The sequence below is a fragment of the Plectrocnemia conspersa genome, unplaced genomic scaffold (assembly GCF_051122295.1).
Source record: "Plectrocnemia conspersa isolate PC_06_02 unplaced genomic scaffold, ASM5112229v1 ptg000001l, whole genome shotgun sequence".
Taxonomy (NCBI): Eukaryota; Metazoa; Arthropoda; class Insecta; order Trichoptera; family Polycentropodidae; genus Plectrocnemia; species Plectrocnemia conspersa.
Window position 1 is genome coordinate 2,036,502 of NW_028277165.1, and position 24,711 is coordinate 2,061,212.

Sequence of the window (24,711 nt, forward strand, 5' to 3'; positions counted from 1 at the left end):
GTACTTACTGAGTTCGTACGAACTTGAAAACAAGAAGAGCCGCCGACCATCGACAAACGGAGAAGACTTTTCGGCTCGACGTCTGAAACCAGAATTAAACCATTGAATCCTTCAGACGCAGACATGAATAAGATGACTTTACGTATTCATTAGCACAATGAACTAGCATAAATATTTTTTTATTTTATTAAAATAAACACGTCTGACATATAGAGCAAAATAACATCTTCGGATTGAAAGAAATTCACCAAAACTGAAATTCAGTTGGTAATGTAAAATATTTTTATGGTGAAGACATTTTCAAGCCCTGAACTAAACAGTCGTCACAGTTGTTAAATTGAAAATAAAGAATCGCTTTTGATCTGCTCCCATAGCATTCAATCCTTAATGCGAAAACAATACATCTCGATCAAAAGACCAGTTGAAGATAAAGACGCCAGATAACAGATTATTATTACGTAAATAAAAGGCAGTCGCCTGGAAAGCAGTTTAATGAAGGTATTTTGATTACAAAAATAGTATTGATACGCAAATAATAAAAATAGGACTCTCTTCATAAACAACAACAATGATGATTAATCATTAGTATTGATACATTAATTTCATATATATATATATATATATATATATATATATATATATATATATATATATATATATATATATATATATATATATATATAATATTATTACGCTGCAATTCAAAATCAAGAAACACAAAGTTGTTGTGTAAAAAATATAAAAAGTAAAGATAAAATATTAAAAACCGAAAATATGGATGAATTTATAAAATAACAAAACAATAATCACAAAAGCTTTTACAATATGCCAAAATGCATATTACTTTAAAAGCACAAGCACACATTTCAAAGGTTCCAGAGCTTAAGATGAATATATATTAATTGGTCTTATATCCTCTATTTCCTCATTCTATTAATGTTTACGTTTTCTTTTCGTTATTATGTATTACATAGGTATATCACATTTGTAAACATGAAATGTTTGTAGTATATTTATCACAGTGAAATACTTGTATTGATACCTGAAATAGTACATGTGATTAAAATTTCAGGTTGCTACGAAGGTGAATAGTATTAGAATACCCACGACATCTCGACAGATTATTTAATACAATTGTTTTAAGTCATATATTTAAACACGTGTCATTGAAAGTGACATATTTACTTTTGTACAAATGTTCGTACATACATACATGTGTTGTATAGTGATCTGATAACATAATGTCCATTATGTATCAGTGCGGTTGTGATCTTACAGCCAATTGGGTGCATTATTCATAGGTTAGGTTTAGAATAGTGTATTATTTGAGTTTATAATCAATATGGAAATTACATAATGCATTACTTATTATAGTTAATCGAGAGCGCGCTTTATTTTTTGCGTTTGGTTTATTCTGCATCTTTTGAAACGATCTGCGGTCATTTCACAACGTGTCGTAACACCACGCCAATATAAAAACGTTGGAAAAAGTGGGGACACTGCCAGAAGCACTTTGGCATCGAGAGGTGAAAGTCCACACATCTGTCTCTTTGTCTCCTGTCGCTGTACGTTTCCACGGTTTGAATAGTACGCGCGTTCGCGGCTTTTGATTTAAAAATAATTGCGCACCGGTGGGTCTGTGACTGTTCGATGGTCGACCATTACTAGTATGTGTTGTTTTTAAAAAAAGGTGGAATTCTATTGTTTGTGAATTATTTTCGCGTACACCACAGTGATTAACATTTGACATGCTTAATAATTGGCTCGTGTTTCGCAATGATGAATTTGTTGTCGTATGTGGTTGAAGCAGGGGCACTCAACTTTGTTTTAATTTATACGACCCGTATATAAAAACACATAAATAAATACAACGTTTTACTAAAATATGTGCTCATTATTGATTCAATTTATTATTCATGTAAGCTTCAAAACCGCAGGTAAATCGAAAATAATTAGAGGCAGTTTACTTCAATAGATGTATTATTATATTTACCACTTACCTTCAAACCATTTCAGATAAAAGTCTGCAAATTGAGCAATTTATCATAGTTTTATCACAATGTTTTGACGTTTCATTTTGTACGTGCACTTGTTTGAAAAACTACTTTGTATACACTGTTATGGTAACCAAACAAGAATAACAATAGTTAACACTTAACGAACGTTCCTTGGATCTTAAAGAATCATTTACATATTTCATTAATAACACATCTGGTTACAACATGTAAAATTATTGTTATGAGAACGTTCTTAATATATCCCTAAGTTTGTGCTTCAAAAGCTAACAAAGCACTCTGTAAATTATTTTACGGCAAGAAGTGAGTAAATAATAAAATAAATATTCGAAAATGAATCAATACGATTCATGAAATTATGGCAGATAAACTATTCATTATATCAGGATGAAATTGATTTGAAAAACAATTTGTTTTGGTTTCGATTTTTTTGGACCAAAAATTATTTTTTAATTTGCTCATAATCCAAGTAATAGCGACTCGAATACAAAATATGATGCTTTCTTCATTCTGAAAAATAATATTTTTTTATACATTTTAATTATTTATATACAATTATAAATGTCATTTTTATGTAGATTCGTTCCAAAGAGTAATTCATGGGGTGATGACTGTTCTGACCAACGTTCACTCGCTGCCGCTCGTTCGTAACGAGTGGCAGCGAGCGAGCGTTGGTCAGAACAGTGAACACCCCATGAACGCAGCAAAACAGATTTTTGCAGAAATTCAGGCTAATGTTTCAGTACGAGAGAGTTTAAATACGTTAATTTTAAATAAACATACATTTGTATATAAATAAATAAATAAAATACCCAAAATATTATTAGTAAATATCAATTCATTGACATTATGATGGATAGCAGAAAAACACTACAATTCTATTACTCAATTTGTTTTTGAAAATTAAAACTCCAATTACGCTTCTCGAACCTAGATTATACATCAAAACTAGGTTATGCGTTAAAACCTTGCTCTCAATATTATTATAAATAGCTGTGCTATAGGCGAAAATAATTTCGTTATTCGCACTCCATTCATAGCGACCGACGTGCCTTTTAACTTTAAAATATTGAAAATTCTAGTACGATTTTATAAAATTACTGAGTAAATTGTAAATTCTATGACTATATAGTGCTTCTTTTTCATTGTAAACATATGTGACTTCAAGTGGGTATTTCAAAATTTCCCCCCATACAATACTTTATTAATTTGTATTAATCAAAAGCATAAGTTTTCAACAAATTTTTATTTTCGCTAATAATATTATAAAATACATGTTATTTAAAATGAATACAAAAATTAAAATTAGTTGCTCTTTTATATTAACTAATTATCGTTTATGTTCCACTTCTTGGTGGGAAGTCAGGGATTTTTCTTAAAGTTACATACATGGTATATTTTAATTTATAGTTATAATTACTTGCTATTTGAATATTTTTTATTTATTATCAAATATGCTTACCCCGCGTCTGTACATCGCGGATGCCAACGATATATGAGTGAGTGCGAAACTTGCGCTTAGCTTGGCACGATGTTCTTAGCCATAACATAAGTTTTAATGGGCATGCCCAAAATAAATCAGAGCAGGGCAATATTTTTTTATAGTTTTTGGCGCAAATATATTAAAAGCAAATAGCAGGGTTACCAAAAGTTAAAAATATACAAAAAATGTAAAAAAAGGACAGTAAAATTAAATTAGCATAGGTTCAATCGAGTCGTATGAAAATTTTACGATACAAACGAGGGTAAGGGGACATGACATATTCTCTTTAAATATGATTCTTCATCAACCTACTAGTATGATTTAATTATGTGTAATACAATAATGATAAAAATGTCTCTTAAGAAAAATTTATAATTTTTTATTAAAATACGTATTATAAATATTGAATTTATCAATAATCTCACGCTTAATATTTAATATCTGTAAAACGAAATTGACTAAGTGTCGGCATTTTTTTTATAGACGGTAATGTCAAATGCTTCCATAAATTTTGACATCTGTCTGGGAACATGTGTTGTAAGCTATTACTTTATTTACTATTTTAAGAAAATCTTTAATAGCTGAATTACATAATTTATATTTAAAATACGTTTCCATGATAGAATATAGTGACATTTTAGATGATATATTTGAGGTTATATTTACATTTTATTTAATGAAATACTGCAGTAAATAATCGAAATTGCTTAAAATAATAAAGGTATTGTGCATCAGTATAAATAATCAAAATCATATAAACCTAATAGTTATATTGCTGCACATGACACATTTATCTGATTCCTTATAATAACTATATTGTGTATTGCTTAGAATATTTTGTTACTTTGTATTATGTTTACAGAGCATCCGTTGATTATTTTTATATTTTATTTGTATTCCAGAATCTTTATCTTTTACCTTAGTTTATAAATGGATCCAGGATTTTTCAATCATGATAAAAAAGAGAGTCCACAAATACACGCCAATTATGCTTCTCTGTTCACATTTTGGTAAGATTTATCTGTTGAAAAAAAACATTAAAAATTTATTACCTGTTTACTACGTACGTATTATATTGTTCATACACATAATAATTAAACTGTCTACTTTGTTTTACAGGTGGCTGCGCGAGTTGTTTACAAAAGGATTGCAACGTCAGCTTAATTTCGACGATATGTATAGACCGTTGGACTCTCACATATCGAGTAGGGTATCCGATAAATTCGAAAGAGTATGGATAGAAGAGACAAAGAAACAAAAGCCGTCACTCTTAAACGTTATTATGAAGCTGTACGGCAAAAAGATATTAATTATAAGCTTAACATATTCTGTAGTTGAAGTTATTTTTAGGTAACTAGAGATCTTATAAAGCAAAAATTCATTTAAAATATATTCTTTATATCTACATATGCTTTATTGTTATAGAATATCGCAGCCCTTATGTCTTGGTATGCTCATATCATATTTCACACCAGGTCAAACACAAATATCTGAAACCGATGCTTATTTATACGCTTCCGGTGTTGTATTTTCAACTCTATTCAACATAGCAATACTACACCCGTTCTTACTTAAAATACTGTATTACAGTATGCAGATGCGTTTATCTTGTTGTTCATTAATATACAGAAAGGTACATTCTAATGAATTGTAATTGATGCAAAGCTTACATTTATACTAATGCTTTCATTAGCTTTTACGGCTAAATTTAAGGAACAGTTCCGATGAAAACGACAATGTCAATGGTAAAATTATTAATTTAATGACAAACGACGCCAACAGATTTGATATGTGCAGTATATTTTTAATGGAAATATGGAGAGCACCATTGGAAGGTGTCATTATTATATATTTGATATATTTAAACATCGGTTATTCGGCTCTCATTGGAGTTGCATTCCTTCTCTCCTTTATTCCATTACAAGGTGAGACTATTTTACATAACCGAATACATGAATGTATTATATTAATATATTTGCATATTTACAGTTTGGTTGAGTCACGTATTGGCAAAATATAGACGAAAATTTGCTCTTAAAACGGATTATCGCATTAAAATGATGAACGAAGTCATTCAAGGCATACAGATAATAAAAATGTACGCTTGGGAGTATTGTTTTAGCAATTTTATCAAGGTTGCAAGGAAGTATGTGTTACATTGTCATTTGTAGATAAAATCAACCGCAATGTTTTATATTTATAATTCTTGTTTCAGAAAAGAAATGGATATTCTACGAATCATGGCTTCGATAAAGGCATGTATGCAAGCTTGTATACAACTAAATGCAAAAATTTCAATTTTCTTAAGCATTATATCATATATATTGCTGGGTAATCAAGTAACGGCTGCTAAAATATTTGTATTGTTTTCATTATACGACTTGATCAGATTGTCGGTTGTTGAATTCTTTCCCAATTCCATTATGTTTGCAATGGACGCTTATGTATCAATTCAGAGAATAGAAGAGTTTTTATTGATGCCAGAAATTGGAGCTCTATCAATCAAAAACGGAAGCAATATGAAAGATCAAAATATATTGAATTACATTAGCGACAATTCTCTTAATTGCAATGATAAACTTCAATCAAACGGATTAGAAAATTCCATCAAACTATCGAATCAAACTTTGGAAAAACCTTTTTTTGAAATGAAGAATGTTAATGCCGTTTGGAAGTTGCACTTGGATGATGAAACAGTTGTAGAAAAAAGTAACGTTGCATTGCAAGACATTTCGCTTAATGTAAGATGTTAAATAAATATCTTTTATAGTGATTAAGTATTTTAATTTTTAATTTTATGTTGTAGGTATCATCATGTGAATTTGTGGCAGTCATTGGACAAGTGGGATCTGGAAAAAGTGTATTACTTAATACCATAATAAAGGAAGTTCCTATTGAATCCGGTTCGTTGATAATCAACGGGAACATTTCGTATTGTAGTCAAACTCCGTGGTTGTTTGAAGCCAGCGTTCGGCAAAATATAGTTTTTGATGAACAGATGGATAAGTTCAGATACAGACAAGTGATTAAATGTTGTCAGTTAGAATCGGACTTTAAAATGTTTCCGCATGGTGATAAAACAATAGTCGGTGAACGCGGTAAGCTGTTATTTATCAACCTAACATGTTTTATTTTATGATATATTGTAATGTTTACTCATAACTTTATTAAGGTGTATCATTGTCTGGAGGTCAGAGAGCTAGAGTGTCTCTCGCACGATGCGTATATAAAAATGCTGATATTTACTTGCTGGATGATCCATTGTCTGCGGTCGACAGTCGTGTTGCAAGCGCATTGCTTAATTCTTGTATTAGAGGATTCTTGAAAAACAAAGCTGTTATACTCGTTACTCACCAAGTACAACATCTGCAAGAGGCGGATAAAATATGCGTTATGGAAGCTAAGAAAGTGTGTGAAGTTTAATTTATTTATATTATCTCATCACAGAGTTGATAATTCATCTTATTACGTTTATAGATTGTGTTCCAAGATACGTATGAGAGATTTAAAAATTCACAATATAACAGTGATGATTTATTTGCTACTGTTACTGAGCAGAAAAAAAATGAACAGCAAGGAGAGATAGAAGTTAATAAAAACGTAGATAAATAGATACATATTCCTATAAATATATTAATCACTGTTCTCTCTCAGGAGCACCATGTTATCCAAAGAAAAACTTCAATTAGTTCAGCGAATTCTTTAACATCCTTTACTCCAGATATTGAAGAAGAGGGACAAGCAGTCGGCTCGGTAGACATGGATGTTTATAAAGCTTTCTTCAACTGCAGCGGTAGTTTAAAAACTATAATATTGCTCATCATCTTGTTTTGCGTTTCTCAAGTGATGCGTTCTGCCTGCGACGTATGGATCAGTAAATGGTTGGTATAAATAATTTACATGAATAATTTATTTATTATTTATCTATATTTTTTATAGGGTGAATATGGAAGAATTGTCTAATTCTACTTATACTAAATTGAATTTGACGTCCAGTAATAAATCTTATGAAGCATTTATTGAGGATAACGTCAATGCTAACGATACTAATAAGGATGACGAATCTTATTCGTTCTGGACACCGGACAGTTGGAATTTAGCGTTTCTCGGTTATAATCCATTATTCTTAAGCAGAAGCGAAAGCGTTTACATATATTCTATCATTTTGGGCATCAATATACTCTTCACGTTGACTAAATTGATTTTCTTTTTCAACATGTGCATCCAAGCATCAATAAATCTGCACGATAAAATGTTTAGGTTTGTTTCAAATTTTTTACACAATATTAGTTTTATATTCAAGATTGCTTTACTTTTAGGGGTTTATCTCGAGCGACCATGTGGTTTTTTAATAATAATGCTTCAGGAAGGATTTTAAATAGGTTTGCCAAAGATATAGGTACAGTTGATGTGATGCTTCCTTCAGCATTAAACGATTGCCTGTCGGTAAGAATAGAATATGCTATTTAATACACACCTAAAATTATATATTTATTACAATATTCTCAATAGTTTCTTTTAGAAATTGTTGCAATTTTGATAGTCGTATGCACTGCAAATTTTTGGCTACTGATTCCAACTGCTTTTATCGTCGTATTCCTATTGCTCATCAGATATATATATTTATCATCGAGTCGTAGCATTAAGCGACTTGAAGGAATATGTAAGTATATACGACTATTTCATATGAGTTTTAAAACATATTTTTATAACATTTATTATTTTTATTAGCTCGATCGCCTGCTTTTACTCATGTTAACGCGACTTTTAATGGACTGGATACAATCCGTTCGCGAGGTTCGCAATTATTGCTAATAAAAGAGTTTGATAAGCATCAAGATTCATACACATCTGTGTGGTCAATGCATCTGGTAGTAAACAGAGCATTTGGATTGTGGATGGATATAGTTTGCTGTGTTTATTTGGCAATTGTTACTTATAGTTTCATTTCGATCAGTGCTAATACTTACGGCGGCAACGTAGGATTAGCCGTCACTCAAGCGATCGGTTTGATTGGAATGTGTCAGTGGGGCATGAGGCAAACTGCTGAAGTTGAAAATTATATGACATCTGTAAGTATTTATAATGTGATCAATATATTATGGTAGATTATTATATGTAATATTTTTGAAGGTTGAAAGGATAGTCGAATATACAAAATTACCGTCGGAACCTCCTCTAGAGACTGATCTTAAATTATTCAATAGTGATTATCCGGGACGTGATTTTGATAAATGGCCAGAAAAGGGTTTGTTGCATTTAATAAATTTATGATAGTTAATATATAATTATAACTCTAATTATTCATATTTTTTTAAATAGGTGATTTAGAAATAAAAAACCTTTATTTAACATATGATAAATCAGAAAACAAAGTACCTGTTTTGAAAAATGTCAATTTTAAAGTGAAGACTGGGGAAAAGATTGGAATTGTGGGTAGAACGGGAGCTGGAAAATCTTCACTAATAGCAGCTTTATTTAGGTACAATAAAATCAATATTATCATTTCTAACAATCAGTTAAATAATTGACATTTTGCATATAGATTGGCAGATTTAGATGGATCTATTTTAATAGATAATGTTGACACAAAATCTTTGGGCCTACACAAATTAAGATCGTCATTGAGTATCATACCTCAAGAGCCGATGTTGTTCAATGGCAGTTTGCGTGATAATTTGGATCCATGGGGTAATTATAGCGATAGTCAATTATGGGAAGCATTGGAGGAGGTATGTTAAATATATATATTAAATATAAAGTTCCAAATACAATTTATCATAAACCTTGAAATACTTAGGTTGAGTTAAAAAATTATGTAATGACAATGGCTGGAGGTCTCAATACAAAAGTAGTCGACGGAGGACTTAATTTTTCATCAGGTCAACGGCAACTATTGTGCTTGGCTAGAGCTATTTTGAAACAGAGCAATATTTTGTTACTAGATGAAGCAACGGCAAATGTCGATTTAGAGTATGTGATATGTATATATTTAATTTGATTATTTTATTGATTTTAATTAAACATATTTTTTAGAACTGATAAATTGATACAAATAACAATCAGAAAAAAGTTTAGTGATAAAACAGTATTAACCATCGCTCACCGGCTGCATACTGTAATGGATTCGGATAAAGTATTAGTCATGGATAGGTAAGTTACGTAGTTTATATGAAGTATATAATTTAATTCTAATACATGTGTTTCAATTAACTTTAGAGGCCAAGTCGTTGAATATGGACATCCATATGAGCTTTTAACGCAGACTTCAGTCATTAATACGCCTTCTAATGTCAATGAAAAGTTGTTTCCTATTAACGAAGAATCAATGGAGTCTCTTAGTTTTGAAGATTCACCTGCAGATGTCGGTAAAGGTGCTTTTATATTGTTGCTGGAACAAACTGGTCAAGCGACTTTCAATGCTCTATTCAAAATAGCGGAAGAGGTATAATTTTAATAAAGTCTTCGTTTCAATTATGATAATGTAGTAATAAATTAAATTATTATTTTCAGAATTACAATAAATTAGAGCACTCAAAGAAGAATGATTGATTTCTTGCGAATCAAAGAAGGATAATATGTTATTGTGATATTTTTTTTTATAAAATTATTGCCATTTTATAATAAACTTCAAGCCATTTACTTAAATTCATATTTATGATATTTAAGTTAGGGAAATATGCAAAGTATGCACCAAGTGTCCTAATACTATACATAGTTCAATTGATATATTTATGATATGTCTGTGATACAGGATTTTGATAATCACTTGCTAGTAATATTTATTGATTAAGATTGCTACAAACTGTATTTTTTAAAACAACATAGTTTTTAAATCGATGATTTCAGAAGAACGTATTATTATTTTAACTGTTTATAATAAATGTATAATAATTTATTATATTATATAAATTTACAAATAATTTTAATACCATTATGTATTATTTATAGACGCTGAATCTCTTGTAATGCATTGTTACCTAAATAATCTGGCGATTGCTTATTTTAAAATATTTTACGTATTGTTAGTGTTAGTAAATGCATGATTTTTGGAAGTTTTAATGATCAATGCAATAATAAAATTAGTCTATAGTGAAAATTTATATTCGGTGGATGACTAAATATTCATTAATTTAACAAAATAATGTATGTGAAATTAACGTATGTACTTAAGTTATATTTACACATTTTATTTCAGTATTGTCAATTATATTTATCTTACTCACGTTTGGCATATTATAACTGATTCTTAAAATAAATTTGTTTTAATAGCATAATATTCTTACAGTTCATATCATATTATTATAATAAACACTTACAAAAAGTAAAATATTAAAAATGATTCATCTGACGATATTGATGGCCACAAATATAAAAATTATGAACAATAAAAAAAATAAAAAAATAACCATGAATGTGTCTATATATTTAGACTTTCAACATTGCACAGTGCAAATATTTGTTCTCAATAATGTAGATCAGTGCTTAGCAGCTTTGCATGCCACAAGTTGTTGCATGCAGGCAATTATAATTAAAATTAAAATTACCAGAATTAGTTATAAATAAATACTAAAGAGGATTGGAAAATTTCAAGGTCTATAATTTGCGAAGATGTTCTGTATGCAGTTCTAAAAGTGGAGACCTATAAAAATAGTTTATCTAATCTCATTTGTAACATATGTAAAAGAGGTGTTTTTAATTAATATTTTATATTTTGTTATAGACTTGTGCAATTATCAGTATATATATTATACGTGGATATTCTCATAGCCATGTGTCTTCTTCTAGCTGGGAGAGGAATGCGGCTGCTTTCTCAGTGAAAGTCATGGTCCATACTTGGCGTAGCTCCGCTTAGTGGGAGTTAGGCTGAACTCTTTTGTTTCAAGTCAGAAGCGAAGTGGTAGCAAAGACTTGTATATATTCTTTAAAAAATTATGGAAATGTCTTAACCTTCCTACTCTCGATTGTCCGACCAATGTGATAATTCATGGCAGAAACAGACTATTTGTTATCGGCTATGATTCAAAAAGCGGTTAGTTTGACAACGATGTAAACGTAACACTTGTAATGTAGGTCTAAGTGTCAAGGTACCTACCACACATTCCACCATATTTTAGTGTGTAACAACACCAATGCGAGCGGTGTCATCAGTCCTATTAGCTGTCAAGAACGCCAGCTATCTTTCAATCCCTACTAGCTTGCATGGTGGGGATACGGTGGGCCCGCATGACTGTATATAACGTACAAAAATTAGAGTGGCACATTCGACTCAACTACGCCTCGATATTCGGACAACTATCGCTCCAAGAACTTCTTCTACTACAGACTACACCTTACCTCTTTTTGAGGCTCATCTCTAGGACACGCGACACGACTACGACCTGTACGTTTTATTGATGATCTGACGTGACTTTTTCACACATTCCATACGTAAAGCGTATTTTTAAAAACGTAGTGTCATCGGTTAGCGGTTAGAATATGACGCTTCAAGTGTATTAAATCTGTTGAAAAAGAAAAATACATGTTATCTGAAAGTCACAAGTAAATAAATCAATTAGTTTATATAAACATTTAGCAAGTTTTTGCGACCAATTTTATCTCACGTGCGAGTGACAGCGAGCACTGACATCTGGTATATTAAAATATTCCGTGCGTTAGGGCTGTGAGAATTTGTAGATTTATGTATCTATTTATATAAAAAATTGTGAAAATTTTTTTTATGTTATTTTAAATCTAGTATAGAAAATTTTTGACATTTTTACTTTTTTTTCGGTCATACGAATTTTTATTTTTTTCACATATATATTTTTAAACGTTTTATATTTCGTTGCTTTTTTATATTTTTTTTACAAAGTTATGATTTATTTACTTCTTAGAATAGCCGCCATTTAAAACAAGTTAACGAATCTAGCAGAAATTTTAATAATATATGTTTTTAGAAAAAGTTTCGTGTCAATATGATAAAATGCTATTGATTTTTCATATTTCAATTTTAATTTCACTATGAAAAAGTTGAGTGGCACTCAAATGGATAATGATAAAGTGAATTTCGCCCTGAAAAGTGTATTTGATTTCTAAGTGCACTTAAAACCGATGCCTATTACTAAAAATAATTTTGTACTTTTTATGCCACAAAGCTAAGATAGCATAATAAAATGTAAATATATCTACTTAATTTAACTGTATTGTTATTTTTACCCAAAAAAGTATGTTTTAAATATATAATCGATTTTGTTTTTAAAAAGTTCTATCAACACTTTAACTTTGACAATATTTTTTTAATTTCAAAATTGTTTTAATTTCATTTTAATTAGACGCTGTTACTTTGAGCTAGCCAAAGGGACAATATCTCACCACACTATGTATTGCAAAAAATTGTATGAGTATTTTCTAGTCCCCCAACTACATGCACCAACTACAACTCCAATTTACCGTGTTGTTGGGGGGTCTACTGTATTCAATCACACATTCGAGACAAAGTCAGATATTTACCAAAAAAATGTTCATTGTAAAAAATTTTTTTTTTGTAAAATTTAATGTTTATTACATACAATTTACTTTTTAAAATTCCTTTTCATATTTTTGAGACATGAGTGATTAATATTATACTTAATTGTAATATAAAAACCAAAGTTCTGATTTATGTATCAAAATACATGCAAAGTATATGTATCACATTCTAAATTTTACATTAAAATATATTTTTATTTTTAAAATAAGTTACATCAAAAACATACTTATAAATTGATATAGATAAAAAAAAACGCTTATCTATTAATGACGCAATCAATATATATGTACTGATAAGTATATTTGATTGTATTCAATCTTTTCACAGACATTCCAGACAAACACAGTTGTGTCAAAATAAAAAATGGATTCCAATTTCGATATAAATCCAGAAAGACAACGCAATCCCAGAGCAAAGGCAAATTTTATATCAATTTTTACATATTGGTCTGTTTTGATATTATTTAATATGTAATTTAAATGTTGCATTACATTTACATTAACAGAGCTATACTATTTTCAGGTGGTTAAAAAAACTATTCGTCACCGGCTTTAAGCGTCCATTGGTTATCGATGACATATACGAACCGCTAAAGAGCTGCGTCTCTACTGATATTGGCGACAAATATGAAAGACTATGGGCTGAAGAAATGGGAAAATCAAATCCATCTTTGATTAGAATTCTCTTCAAAGTGCATGGAATAAGATTCTTAGCAATTTCTATAGCGTATTCTCTTTCTGAAACATTTCTAAAGTACTACTTAAAATTGTTCTTATGAATATGTTATAATGAATCATGATTTAATGACTTACAAATCTTACAGTATCACTAGACCGATATTATTAGGAATGTTGATTTCGTATTTTACTCCAAATCAAAAAAACATATCAGAAAGAGATGCATATCTTTACGGAGGAGGACTAGTTATAAGTATGCTGTTAAATATATTCATATTGCATCCTTTTTATTTAGAAGCAATGTTAACCGGCATGAAAATAAGATTAGGTTGTTCTTCATTGATATACAGAAAAGTATTATGCGATTATATATATATTACAAATAATTGAACTCTATTATTTATCTTATGCATTTTTTGTAGATATTACGTGTGAATCAAAACTGTTGCGACGGATTGGCAGGTCGAGCCATTAATCTTCTATCGAACGATGTCAATAGCTTTGAAATGGTCTGCATTTTTGGATTAGAATTATGGCGAGCTCCAATCGAAGGAATTGTAGTAACGTATTTAATGTACGCATTAGTCGGTCCATCCGCATTAGTTGGAATTGCATTTCTACTTTGCTTCATACCGATTCAAGGTAAATTTTGTTTTAATCATAACGTGTTAGTCTGATAGTAATTTATTTTAATTTTAAAGCAATCTTAAGTAAAGTATCAGCTAATAATAAAAGTAAAGCAGCTTATAAGACTGATAAACGAATCAAAATTATGGATGAAGTCATTCAAGGGATCGACGTGATTAAAATGTATGTTTGGGAAAGCTGTTTCGGAAAGTTAATAGCAAAAATTAGACAGTGAGTATTAAAAAAATATTTATATTCTTTATCATTGTTCCTAAATTCATAAACATACATTACAATAAATATAAAATCTTTAAACATGTAAAATTAGTAAATAATGGTATTTAGTTTTAATCTGCCGACCAAAAAAGTGTTTCTTATACTTAATTTTAAATCGATGAACATCTTTTAAATTATTTCCTAATGTATTTGCATTTTTATTAAGAAATAAGCAGTCTTTATATGTGAGTCATATCATTTCAGGAAGGAGATGTCGTATATAAGGAGAATATCATATATCAAAACATTGCTGTTCTGTTGCGTGGATCTCAACACTAGGATATCTTTATTCATCACTATTTTAGTTTACATATTCTTTGGCAATCAAATAACAGCCGCTAAAGTCTTCGTTTTGCTGTCTTTTTATAACATGATAAAATTAACAGTCGTTGAATTTTTTCCAATGACGCTAATATATGCCATGGAAGCAATGGTCGGTTCCAAGAGAATAATAGAGTTTCTTTTACTCCCTGAAGTTATAGCAAAATCGCAGAATCTTAATTTAAACAACATTTATAAAGTTTCTCTAAAAGATATTAGTATATCTAAAAGAGAACGTGATAGTTTAATAAGTGAAGAACTGATTTTAGATAACGTATCGATTAATGCAAGTATAAATTAATTATGATAATGTATAAATTATTATTTATTTATTATTTGTATTTTATTAGGCAGCTTCTAAAGAAGTGATTGGAATAGTTGGACAAGTCGGTTGTGGAAAAAGTGTCTTATTACAAAGTATTTTGGGGGAAATGCAAGTTCAATCCGGATGGGTCGACGTTAACGGTCGAGTGTCGTATTATAGTCAAGTACCGTGGATATTTCAAGCTTCTGTTCGGCAGAACATATTGTTTGGTCAAGAAATGAACGCAAGTCGATACAGAAAAGTTTTAAGATGCTGTCAATTGGAAGTCGATCTGAAAAGGTTTCCGCACGGTGATCAGACGTTGATTGGCGAAAGAGGTGTATCGTTATCTGGAGGACAGAAAGCTAGAATTTCATTAGCGAGATGTATATATAAAGATGCTGATGTATATTTATTGGACGATCCTTTATCAGCAGTTGATACTATTGTTGCAAAAAAACTGATGGACGAATGTGTGCATACATATTTATCTTCAAAGACTGTAGTGTTAGTCACGCATCAAACACAACATTTGACTTTGGCGAATAAGATATATGTTATGGATACTGGAAAGGTTGATAAGATGCACTTGAAGATTATTTAATATAATTTTTTTATCTTATTATCTTATTACTTTTAGATTGTATTTGAAGATTCATATAAAATGTTTAAGAAATCTAAATATAATGGAATAAATATACATTCTGAAGATAAAATTAGCAATGGAAGAGAAAATAAAACAAGTAATGCTGTGAGTACTTATATCCCTTTAAAGCAGAGCTCGGCAACCTATGACCCACGGGTCACCAAGTGACCCGTTTGATGATTTGAAGTGACCCATTTCAGTTCTGCAAATATATTTTTTTTAACGTATTACGATGTCATGACTAGACCACATATATGGTTGTTAGGACAAAAAATATTCACTACCCGTCAGTCTTTTTAATAGTCACATTTTAATTTTTTTGACCCGCAGCCAAAAAAGATTGCCGAGACCTGTTTTAAAGTATAAAAACTTTAAATATAAGTCCTAGATTAAATTATATCTTATGTTTATTTATAGAAATCTAAAGATTCTCCCGATACAGATGCAGCATTTGTAGAATCATCTCAACAAATTCAAGAAGAAGAAAATCAAGAGATTGGAGTAGTCGGAATAAATGTTTATAAAAATTATGTCCTCAGCGGAGGTAATTTTGTAGTATTCATAATATTAATACTATTATTCTGTCTGTCTCAAGCTTCATATTCACTATGTGATTTATGGATTAGTGAATGGTACATACATCAAATAATCAATATTGATACAATATTTATCGTCTAACTACATACAAATCATTTTAAGGGTAAACATAGAAGAAGCAAGAAATAATCATAGTTCAACTTTATACATATCTCAATACTCAAGACAATTAACATATGATTTATATAATGCGACTACTCAGCAAAGCATCTACATATACTCTGGATTGATTGTAATCACTATAGTTTTGGCACTCATTAAATTTATTGCATATTTCAACGTTTGCATTAAAGCTTCTGTAAATCTGCACAATAATATGTTCAAGTATGATACATTATTATATATTAACATAGTACGACAAGATCTTTCTACAAAGATAAGATTTTTGTGGCAAAGAACATAATTGATCCTTTATACATTTTTAGAAGCGTAACACACACACTGATGAAATTCTTTCACAAAAATTCTTCCGGAAGGATATTGAACAGATTTTCTAAAGATATTGCAATTGTCGATACAAATTTACCAATAACATTTGTGACTTGCATAACAGTACGCTTTTGAAAGATATTATACATCACATTTCTGATTGATATAAATAATAAATTGTACACAGTTTTTTTTAGAAGTCTTCGGAATCATCATTGTCGTTTCTATAGTTAACTATTGGCTATTGATACCCACAAGCTGTATAGTGCTTCTATTATATTTCATTAGAACAGTACATCTGCGCACTAGCAGAAGCTTAAAAAGACTGGAAGGAATATGTCGTTCACCGATATTTACTCACGTGAATGCTTCACTGAACGGCTTAGACACAATTCGATCTTCAAACATACAAATTAGATTATCTCAAGAGTTCGATAATCATCAAGATCTTCATACATCAGTATATACATTAATCCTTTATACAAATCGAGCTTTTTCGGCTTGGATGGATGTAGTTTGTTGGTTATACTTGACGATCGTAACTTTCAGTTTTTTTCTATTTCCTGATGGTAAATATTGAATTAATCTATACCCATATAAAAAATATATTAAAAAGCTATTGTTTTTTTTGTATTTTAGTTGCTTTGGGTGGTAATGTAGGGTTAGCCATAACTCAAGTAATGAGTTTAGTTGGACTGTGCCAATGGGGTTTGCGGCAAACTGCTGAAGCTGAAAATCAAATGACTTCAGTATGCCTTTCAAATTAATTTCATTATAAATCAAACATGCTTAATAATTTATTTTTAAATTTTAAGGTTGAACGAATCGACGAATACATTAATTTAGCTGCGGAAGGTCAAGTCGATACTGATGAGCCAACCTTTAATATGATCTATCAGAATAAAAATATCGAAGAATGGCCTTTATTAGGTAGTAATAAATTATAATAATTTAATTATTTTGACCTTAAATATTAATATTTTTAAAGGCGATTTAAGAATGAAGAACGTTTCACTTTGCTACGATACTCAATACGCATTGAAAGATGTTTCTTTTGTTGCAATGAACGGTGAAAAGGTTGGAATCATCGGAAGAACGGGAGCTGGAAAATCTTCAATTATCACAGCTCTTTTCAGGTTATGATTCATTTTAATTTATTATTTATTTAATAAACACAATATTAATAGTAATGTAAATTAATACGCAATCACTTTATTTTAGGTTTGAAACTTGGCTAATAATAACTTATTTGTATGTAAAATAATATATAATAGTATATTAACATTTTGTTTTGTTCATGTGTGTAACGTATGAAGTTAGCTGTAAGTGAAATAACATTAATTTTAATATTGGTTTCAAACTTGGATGAACTAATTTCTTTAAAAACATAAAATCAATAACATTTATTTTGGTATTTGCTTGGTAATTAAGCAGATATTCTTAGAAATAAGAAGTAAAGTTATTTAGTCACTGTGCTGTATACATATTTTTCAGATTGAACAATTACGGTGGAGCAATAGAACTTGACGGCGTTGAATTAAACAATTTGGGACTCGGAAAGCTCAGATCGTCTATGAGTATTATACCTCAGCAACCGATTCTTTTTAGTGGAACTTTGAGAGAAAATTTAGATCCTTTAGAATGTTATAATGATGCAGATATATGGAATTCTTTAGAAGAAGTATTATTTCAATACAGTGTATGAATATTTTTATAACTAGATACTAATTATTATTTTTTTAGGTTGAACTAAAAAAACACGTTAATGAACAAGGAGAAGGTTTGAATCTTCAGATCATAAATGGCGGTAGTGATTTTTCTGTAGGTCAAAGACAACTGCTGTGTTTAGCAAGAGCAATTTTAAAAGAGTCGCGCTTACTTATACTTGACGAGGCTACTGCGAATGTTGATCCTGAGTATTGTCTTTTAATATATTTTATTATTAAGATTTAATGATATGTTTAACATATTGTTTTTGTATTATAGAACTGATAAATTGATTCAGAAGACTATTAGGAAGAAGTTTTGTAATAGAACAGTGCTGACTATAGCTCACAGATTGCACACGGTTATGGATTCTGATAAAATACTAGTGATGGATGGGTAATATTATTATAATACGTAAATATACAAATGTATAGGTTTTCGGATTATGCTGCCAAGCTGTTCTACGTCACATAGTTTCTAAGTCGTAGCAAAGACCATGTTGAACTCTTCGACATTCGTGTGACTGCTTTAGTCAAACAGCCTTAATGAAAAACAGGGACTTTCTCAGGCTTTTAAGAAGTATATCAGTCGATTCAGCATAGCTATACTTAGTGCGAGTTCAGCAGAACTCTTTCTAGAAATGTAAAGCGAAATTGTAGTTCTGGATAAAGTGTTTTTGGCTAACATATCACTGAGAATTGTTGAAAAATCTAACATTCATTGATCTGAATTACTTAGTGATTTTCTTTTTTTTAGGTAAGCTCCATTTTGTGCAGCTTTGAAACTGTTAATGGATACTAGTTAATCGATATCTCGTCAGATAAAAATATATATCGAGATAGCGAGAAAAAATATCTTAGTAGATCCAAGGCCTCAATTAGTTTTATTCCAGTACTCGAATTATCTGACCAAAGTCAACGATTCTGGGTAGAACCAGACTCGTTGTTTTTATTCAAAAGCAGATTTAAAAGAGATCTTGGCTATAAGCTTTTGTTTAGACTATTAAGAAATACCGGTAATGGACATCATCATTATACCTACAAAAAATTAGACTTTTAGAAAATTCAAGGAACAAAAATCTATTACTTTTAGTACTATTACTAATAGTAACTTATTTTGATGCAATGATTAAGGGTGGAACCAGATTTTCTGATATTGTTTAATTATATCTTATTAGACTATAACTGCGTAACAAAAACAGTGAAAATCGGTTACATCGTCATTCTATAGAATGCGTAATACGGGGATGCTTGTTCCCTGTTTGCACAAAATTTCTTCGCATCCATCTTTTAGTGTATTTGTTAGGCAGAGATATTTGAACATCGACTCTTTCCTTTGTAATTGGCAATGACTTTTGTACGGTTTAGTGCTTTGAAATTGCAAATGAAATTGTTCGTTCTACGATGACAAGAAAAAGTTCATTCTTAGAGACATATAAATCAAAAACTTTTATAAAATTTGGGAACATTTAAAAAAAATCTTTACGAGTATTTTCGTTGTATTGATTCCAAAAATTAACTTTGCTAACTATTTTATAAAAATTAACTTTAAATAACTCAAAAATTAATCACAAAAACAACAGTTATACATATGATGTTTTTAAGATATTTTTTTGATACAACTATTTTTGAAAAACTATTGCTATTAATAATAACTATTGCTAATAACGAAGATAATCGCAGCAAGAAATTTATAAATATTTTTTAAAGACATTTTAAAGAAGACATTTTTATTACTATTGCAATGATAAACATTGCAATAGTAATAAAAATGTCTGATAGATTGTAATCATTGTTGATGATTGCAATCTATCAGCCAATAGTTTCTCCGCTTCCTTGTTCAACTGACACTACTCACTTGACCTTTAATGTTTGAATACACATAAAAAATGTGCAAAAATATTGTTAATATTAAGTAAACATTAATAAATAAGATAATTTATAAGCAATTTATTTTTGTAAAAAGGGGAAGAGTAATGGAATATGGACATCCTTATGAGTTATTAACTAGTGACGAAGTTAATTTAGGTTCACTAAAATCACTTTTTGATGAAATTGATGAAAATGAACAATTTACACTTTTTAAAGTAGCCGAAACGGTAAGCATATGTTTTAAATATTATATAAGTTCATACAGTATTTCTTATTTTATTTTTATTGTATTACAGAATTACAATAAGAAGTCATTATAAATTCATGTATTATTGTGAATATGTGATAATTAAACGAACAAAGCTGATGTATCACGACTGTTCGTGATAATGTTACAAACATGAATAAATTAAATACCAATTAGATCATCTTTTCTACAATATTATTTATTATATTTTTATGAAGAATAATAATAAAATGATTTTATTTGATGACATTGATTTATTTTATATATGGTAAAGATAGGCTACATATATGTATCATATATGCACCGTCTGATGATTTTTTAGTCAAGGTCTCTAAGGAGTAGATTTAATTGAGCTAATTCGATTAACGAGAATATCTAAAAATGCACAAGGGCATATCGTTGATGTAGCTTATTTTTGATTTTTTGAAGGCTTTCTCAATATATTTATGTGTACGTGTTTTATTTTGCGGAACATTCCAATGTAATATTTTTTGATGATATATGGTATAGAGTCAACAGTTTAGATAGGTGTGTTTATAAAAATGAAGGAGGCAGTGACCTTCTGTTAAAGCATCTATTTTCGGATCAATGACTCTTGAAATTTTTTATTGAAATTAACATATGCCTCAAATGTCATACATACGTATATCAAAATAAAAGTATCAAGGGTATAGAGTCAATGTTTTGTTTTTGGAGGTTGAGGATTTTTTAACCTTTAGCATACTCCAAAATTAGGCATTTATCTATTTTTTTTACACAGATGGGCTCATCAAATTTATTGCATTGTTATTATTACAGTATATTGCTTAATAACATTATACGCAGTCTACCAAAGATATAAAATCAATCGCTTATTTATACATGCAGTCTGTTGATAAGATCCAGGAGGTTACATATGTACAATCTGTAACAAAATATCATTTAAAAAAATGATTCTAATTAGTATAATAAATATAGAGATCGAAGAAAGCTCTGAGTTTAGTGATGAGGAATTAAATAGTATAATACAAGATACGACAAGATGCAAGATACAACATTTTATTTACAGCGCAATTTATGCTTTTAAAACCAGCATTTATTGTTGGCCTAGCAGGTGTTCCAATGCAAATGCGAGTAAAATAGCCCCGAACAGGTAGCGAAACCTACAAATACAATCGTTACTTTATATGAAAATAGAATTTAATGAGGAGAGGCGAGAAAATTATTAAATTTTGCTTAAACTTTGAACTTGCTACCAGTGAAGCTCACGCCAAATTGACACAAATCCTCAACCATTAAAATCCAGAGAGAAGCAGTCTTTCTACTTTAACTGTCAGATTTGAAAATCTACGACACGAACCATCCATCACTAATAATTTAATGTATATTTGTAAACGGGCAAAAAACTGACAAAAAATAACTTTTAGCGAACGGATAGTGACGGTTCGCTGCAGTAGTATTTTATTGAAGTATTTGTAATATGTTGTATGTTATTGAATGATGATATGATTGATTGCCAGACGAGGTCCCGCCAGTCGTGGTCCATCAAAGAATTAATGTTGCCCCTGCCACTGTCACGACAGTGTTACCTGAGTGCTGCATAGTTTTGTGTTCAAATAAATCGCCCCTCTCCCCACAAAGCGAAGACTCAAAAGTCCAAAGAATAAAATGTTTTTTGAGGCGATTTTCTGGCATGGATACTATGATGTTTGAGAGAGAAGTACAAAAACTATTCACTGTCATCTTTATTATTTAAAAAAAAGTTTTTTTTTTGTTCTATTCAAATATGTATTTGCGTCAATAATGTAAAATATATATACCTAATATTTAATGTTTTGGCCGAATTCCTTTGTTGTTGACATATAGTGCTAGTAGTTTTTTTTATTTAATAATTTACTAAATTGTAAACAATTTTATAGGCCAACAATAAATATGCATATTTTTGCATAAGTTAATGATCCGCAAATCTTAGGTGCATAAAAAAAAAAACCACAATACTTATTTTACTTCACATAATTTTTTTGATAATTAATATACGTCAATGAATAATGTAAAATGAATATGCTTAGAAGCAAGACATAAGCTATAATATATTTCAAAAAAATCTTACCTAATTAGACGCATAGCGAAAAATTGCATCACAAGATTTTTGATAGTTAACCTATTATATGAATATTATACTAATGTTTTCTGAGAAGAGATAGTCATATTTTTTTAGTTAAAGCTCTATAAAGCAAATACGATTTTATAATAATAATAATGATTTGATATTTACAAAGCTATTGAAAATTTTTCATAAATTGCGTTTTGGTAAGCGTAAATCAATCTGCTAGCAATTGTAGTGTCTTTCACCGATTAGCTTTATAATTTGTGTATAATTAAAAGTTTTGATGTGTTCAAACTAATCTTATTGCTCGTCCCGATAAAATAAGACAATTAAGGACTCATTATTATTATGCAAACGACATATTTTGATCCATGTAATATAATACACGAATCTACGATTGTCGAATGACAATTCGACTTTCACCTATAGTCAATAGACTATCGGTGAATATTTGATTTTTGCTTATGTTGCATATGCACACATTATTCGCTGAAAAAACGTATTTCCGTTTTATACATTTTAATTAACAATCGGAGTTTTTATCGAATGAAACACGCATTAAGAAAGGTATAATAATTCGATAGAGAGTGTAAAAGATTTTCACGAAACATTGGAAAGGAATGATAAAATTTGTTTCTGCACGCAAAAAGCGATTTTGTATCATTAAAAAAATACATGTTCAAGTAGCGTGAATTTTATGGTAAATAGTTAAAGTTTCACGAAAGGTTTTGTATTAATGGAATATTTTAATAGATTGATAAAAATACAGTTTCACACAATTAAAAAATATTGCATTGGAATGCAACTATAATGCAAATTTATGTGAAAACTGCTGATTTGTGTTGAATTATGCTATGGTCCAGCAAGTTTTTTATATTATTATCTAAGTGAATCTTATCTTAAAAATAAAACAGTAATACAATTTATATAATATATTAATATATTTAAAACGTTTAATCATATATATATAACAATTTAATTCTTACTTTGTATATATTATAAATTTGTTTGTATAAAAATTAAAATTTATTTAATATTAATACAGGACCATTTTCTTTAATTTTAAATATATTAAACTTTGTTATTGAATTTTAATGAATGAGAAAAATAGGGTGAATATAAAATGTGATAGAATTAGCATTTATAGTTTATTCTATGCTGTTAAACTAGAGGATTTATGCCGAATATGTGATAAAAAAATAATATTATTGTGCGCAGTTTTCCTTTAAGAAATTCGAAAACAAGGAAAAAATATCGGAAAAATAAAAGATATGCAACTGATTAAAAATTATACAAGACATAGAACATATTTCATTAGCAAAAATAGTTATACATTATTCACATAATTTTAGATCAGTTTTTATATAATATTTTGATCGTTATTGTGTTGGGCTTATTAGTTTAACATGTATTTAAAAAAAATTATACTTATACTTCTGTCTAAAACTGTTTCAATAATGTTTTATTAATTCATATATAGAAAATATTTGCTATTCAGTTTTGGTAATGGATTTACCGTAATTCTGATATTTAAGACATATTTTTCCTACCTAAAATGCCATTATATAATATTTCAAGAATGAAGGTTACAAAAGCTTTAGATGGTAAATCAGTTTAATCGCAAAATAAAATTTATTTTATTTTGAGATTAAACTGCTACCTGTGAATCTAATATTTAGTACATTTTTTGTTTAGCTGAAATATAATATTTCAAGAACGGAGGTTGAAAATTTATTATTACTTAAAAAAATTCCATCCGGCAAAAGCCGCAAGAATTAGATAGATTTTTGTATGTAAAAGTCTTATAAAATAAATAATTATTATAATATTTATAAAATAATTATCTATATATAGCAATTGCAATTTTAAATATATTTTATTTTAATTTTAATTTATATTTTTTACTGTTTTAAA

General features: G+C 29.2%; 1 protein-coding gene across 1 annotated transcript; it reads left to right on the top strand.

The window, feature by feature from the left end:
* The first annotated feature begins 1,225 nt into the window (after positions 1–1,225).
* On the top strand, positions 1,226–20,905 carry LOC148238391 (uncharacterized). The gene is made up of 42 exons (XM_088199585.1): positions 1,226–1,301; positions 1,375–1,565; positions 4,401–4,508; positions 4,618–4,848; positions 4,924–5,131; positions 5,192–5,423; positions 5,488–5,644; positions 5,714–6,239; positions 6,305–6,596; positions 6,671–6,906; positions 6,976–7,086; positions 7,153–7,379; positions 7,438–7,758; positions 7,818–7,944; positions 8,011–8,161; positions 8,230–8,570; positions 8,632–8,746; positions 8,821–8,980; positions 9,044–9,230; positions 9,299–9,471; positions 9,535–9,651; positions 9,718–9,943; positions 13,373–13,455; positions 13,532–13,762; positions 13,833–14,040; positions 14,109–14,328; positions 14,388–14,544; positions 14,794–15,200; positions 15,265–15,788; positions 15,855–15,965; positions 16,278–16,492; positions 16,560–16,781; positions 16,883–17,009; positions 17,074–17,455; positions 17,526–17,635; positions 17,702–17,816; positions 17,875–18,022; positions 18,381–18,567; positions 18,630–18,802; positions 18,873–18,989; positions 20,559–20,691; positions 20,761–20,905. The coding sequence occupies exons 3-42, from the start codon at positions 4,429–4,431 to the stop codon at positions 20,782–20,784; spliced, it is 8,112 nt and encodes a 2,703-aa protein (XP_088055711.1). The 5' UTR covers positions 1,226–1,301; positions 1,375–1,565; positions 4,401–4,428; the 3' UTR covers positions 20,785–20,905.
* The last annotated feature ends 3,806 nt before the right edge of the window (positions 20,906–24,711 follow it).

Coding starts and splice junctions, on each gene's coding strand:
- LOC148238391 (XM_088199585.1), top strand. CDS start 4,429: ATGGATCCAGGATTTTTCAATCATGATAAAAAAGAGAGTCCACAAATA. Junction 5,424..5,487: donor CTCCTTTATTCCATTACAAG/GTGAGACTATTT, acceptor GCATATTTACAG/TTTGGTTGAGTCACGTATTG. Junction 8,162..8,229: donor TAAGCGACTTGAAGGAATAT/GTAAGTATATAC, acceptor TATTTTTATTAG/CTCGATCGCCTGCTTTTACT.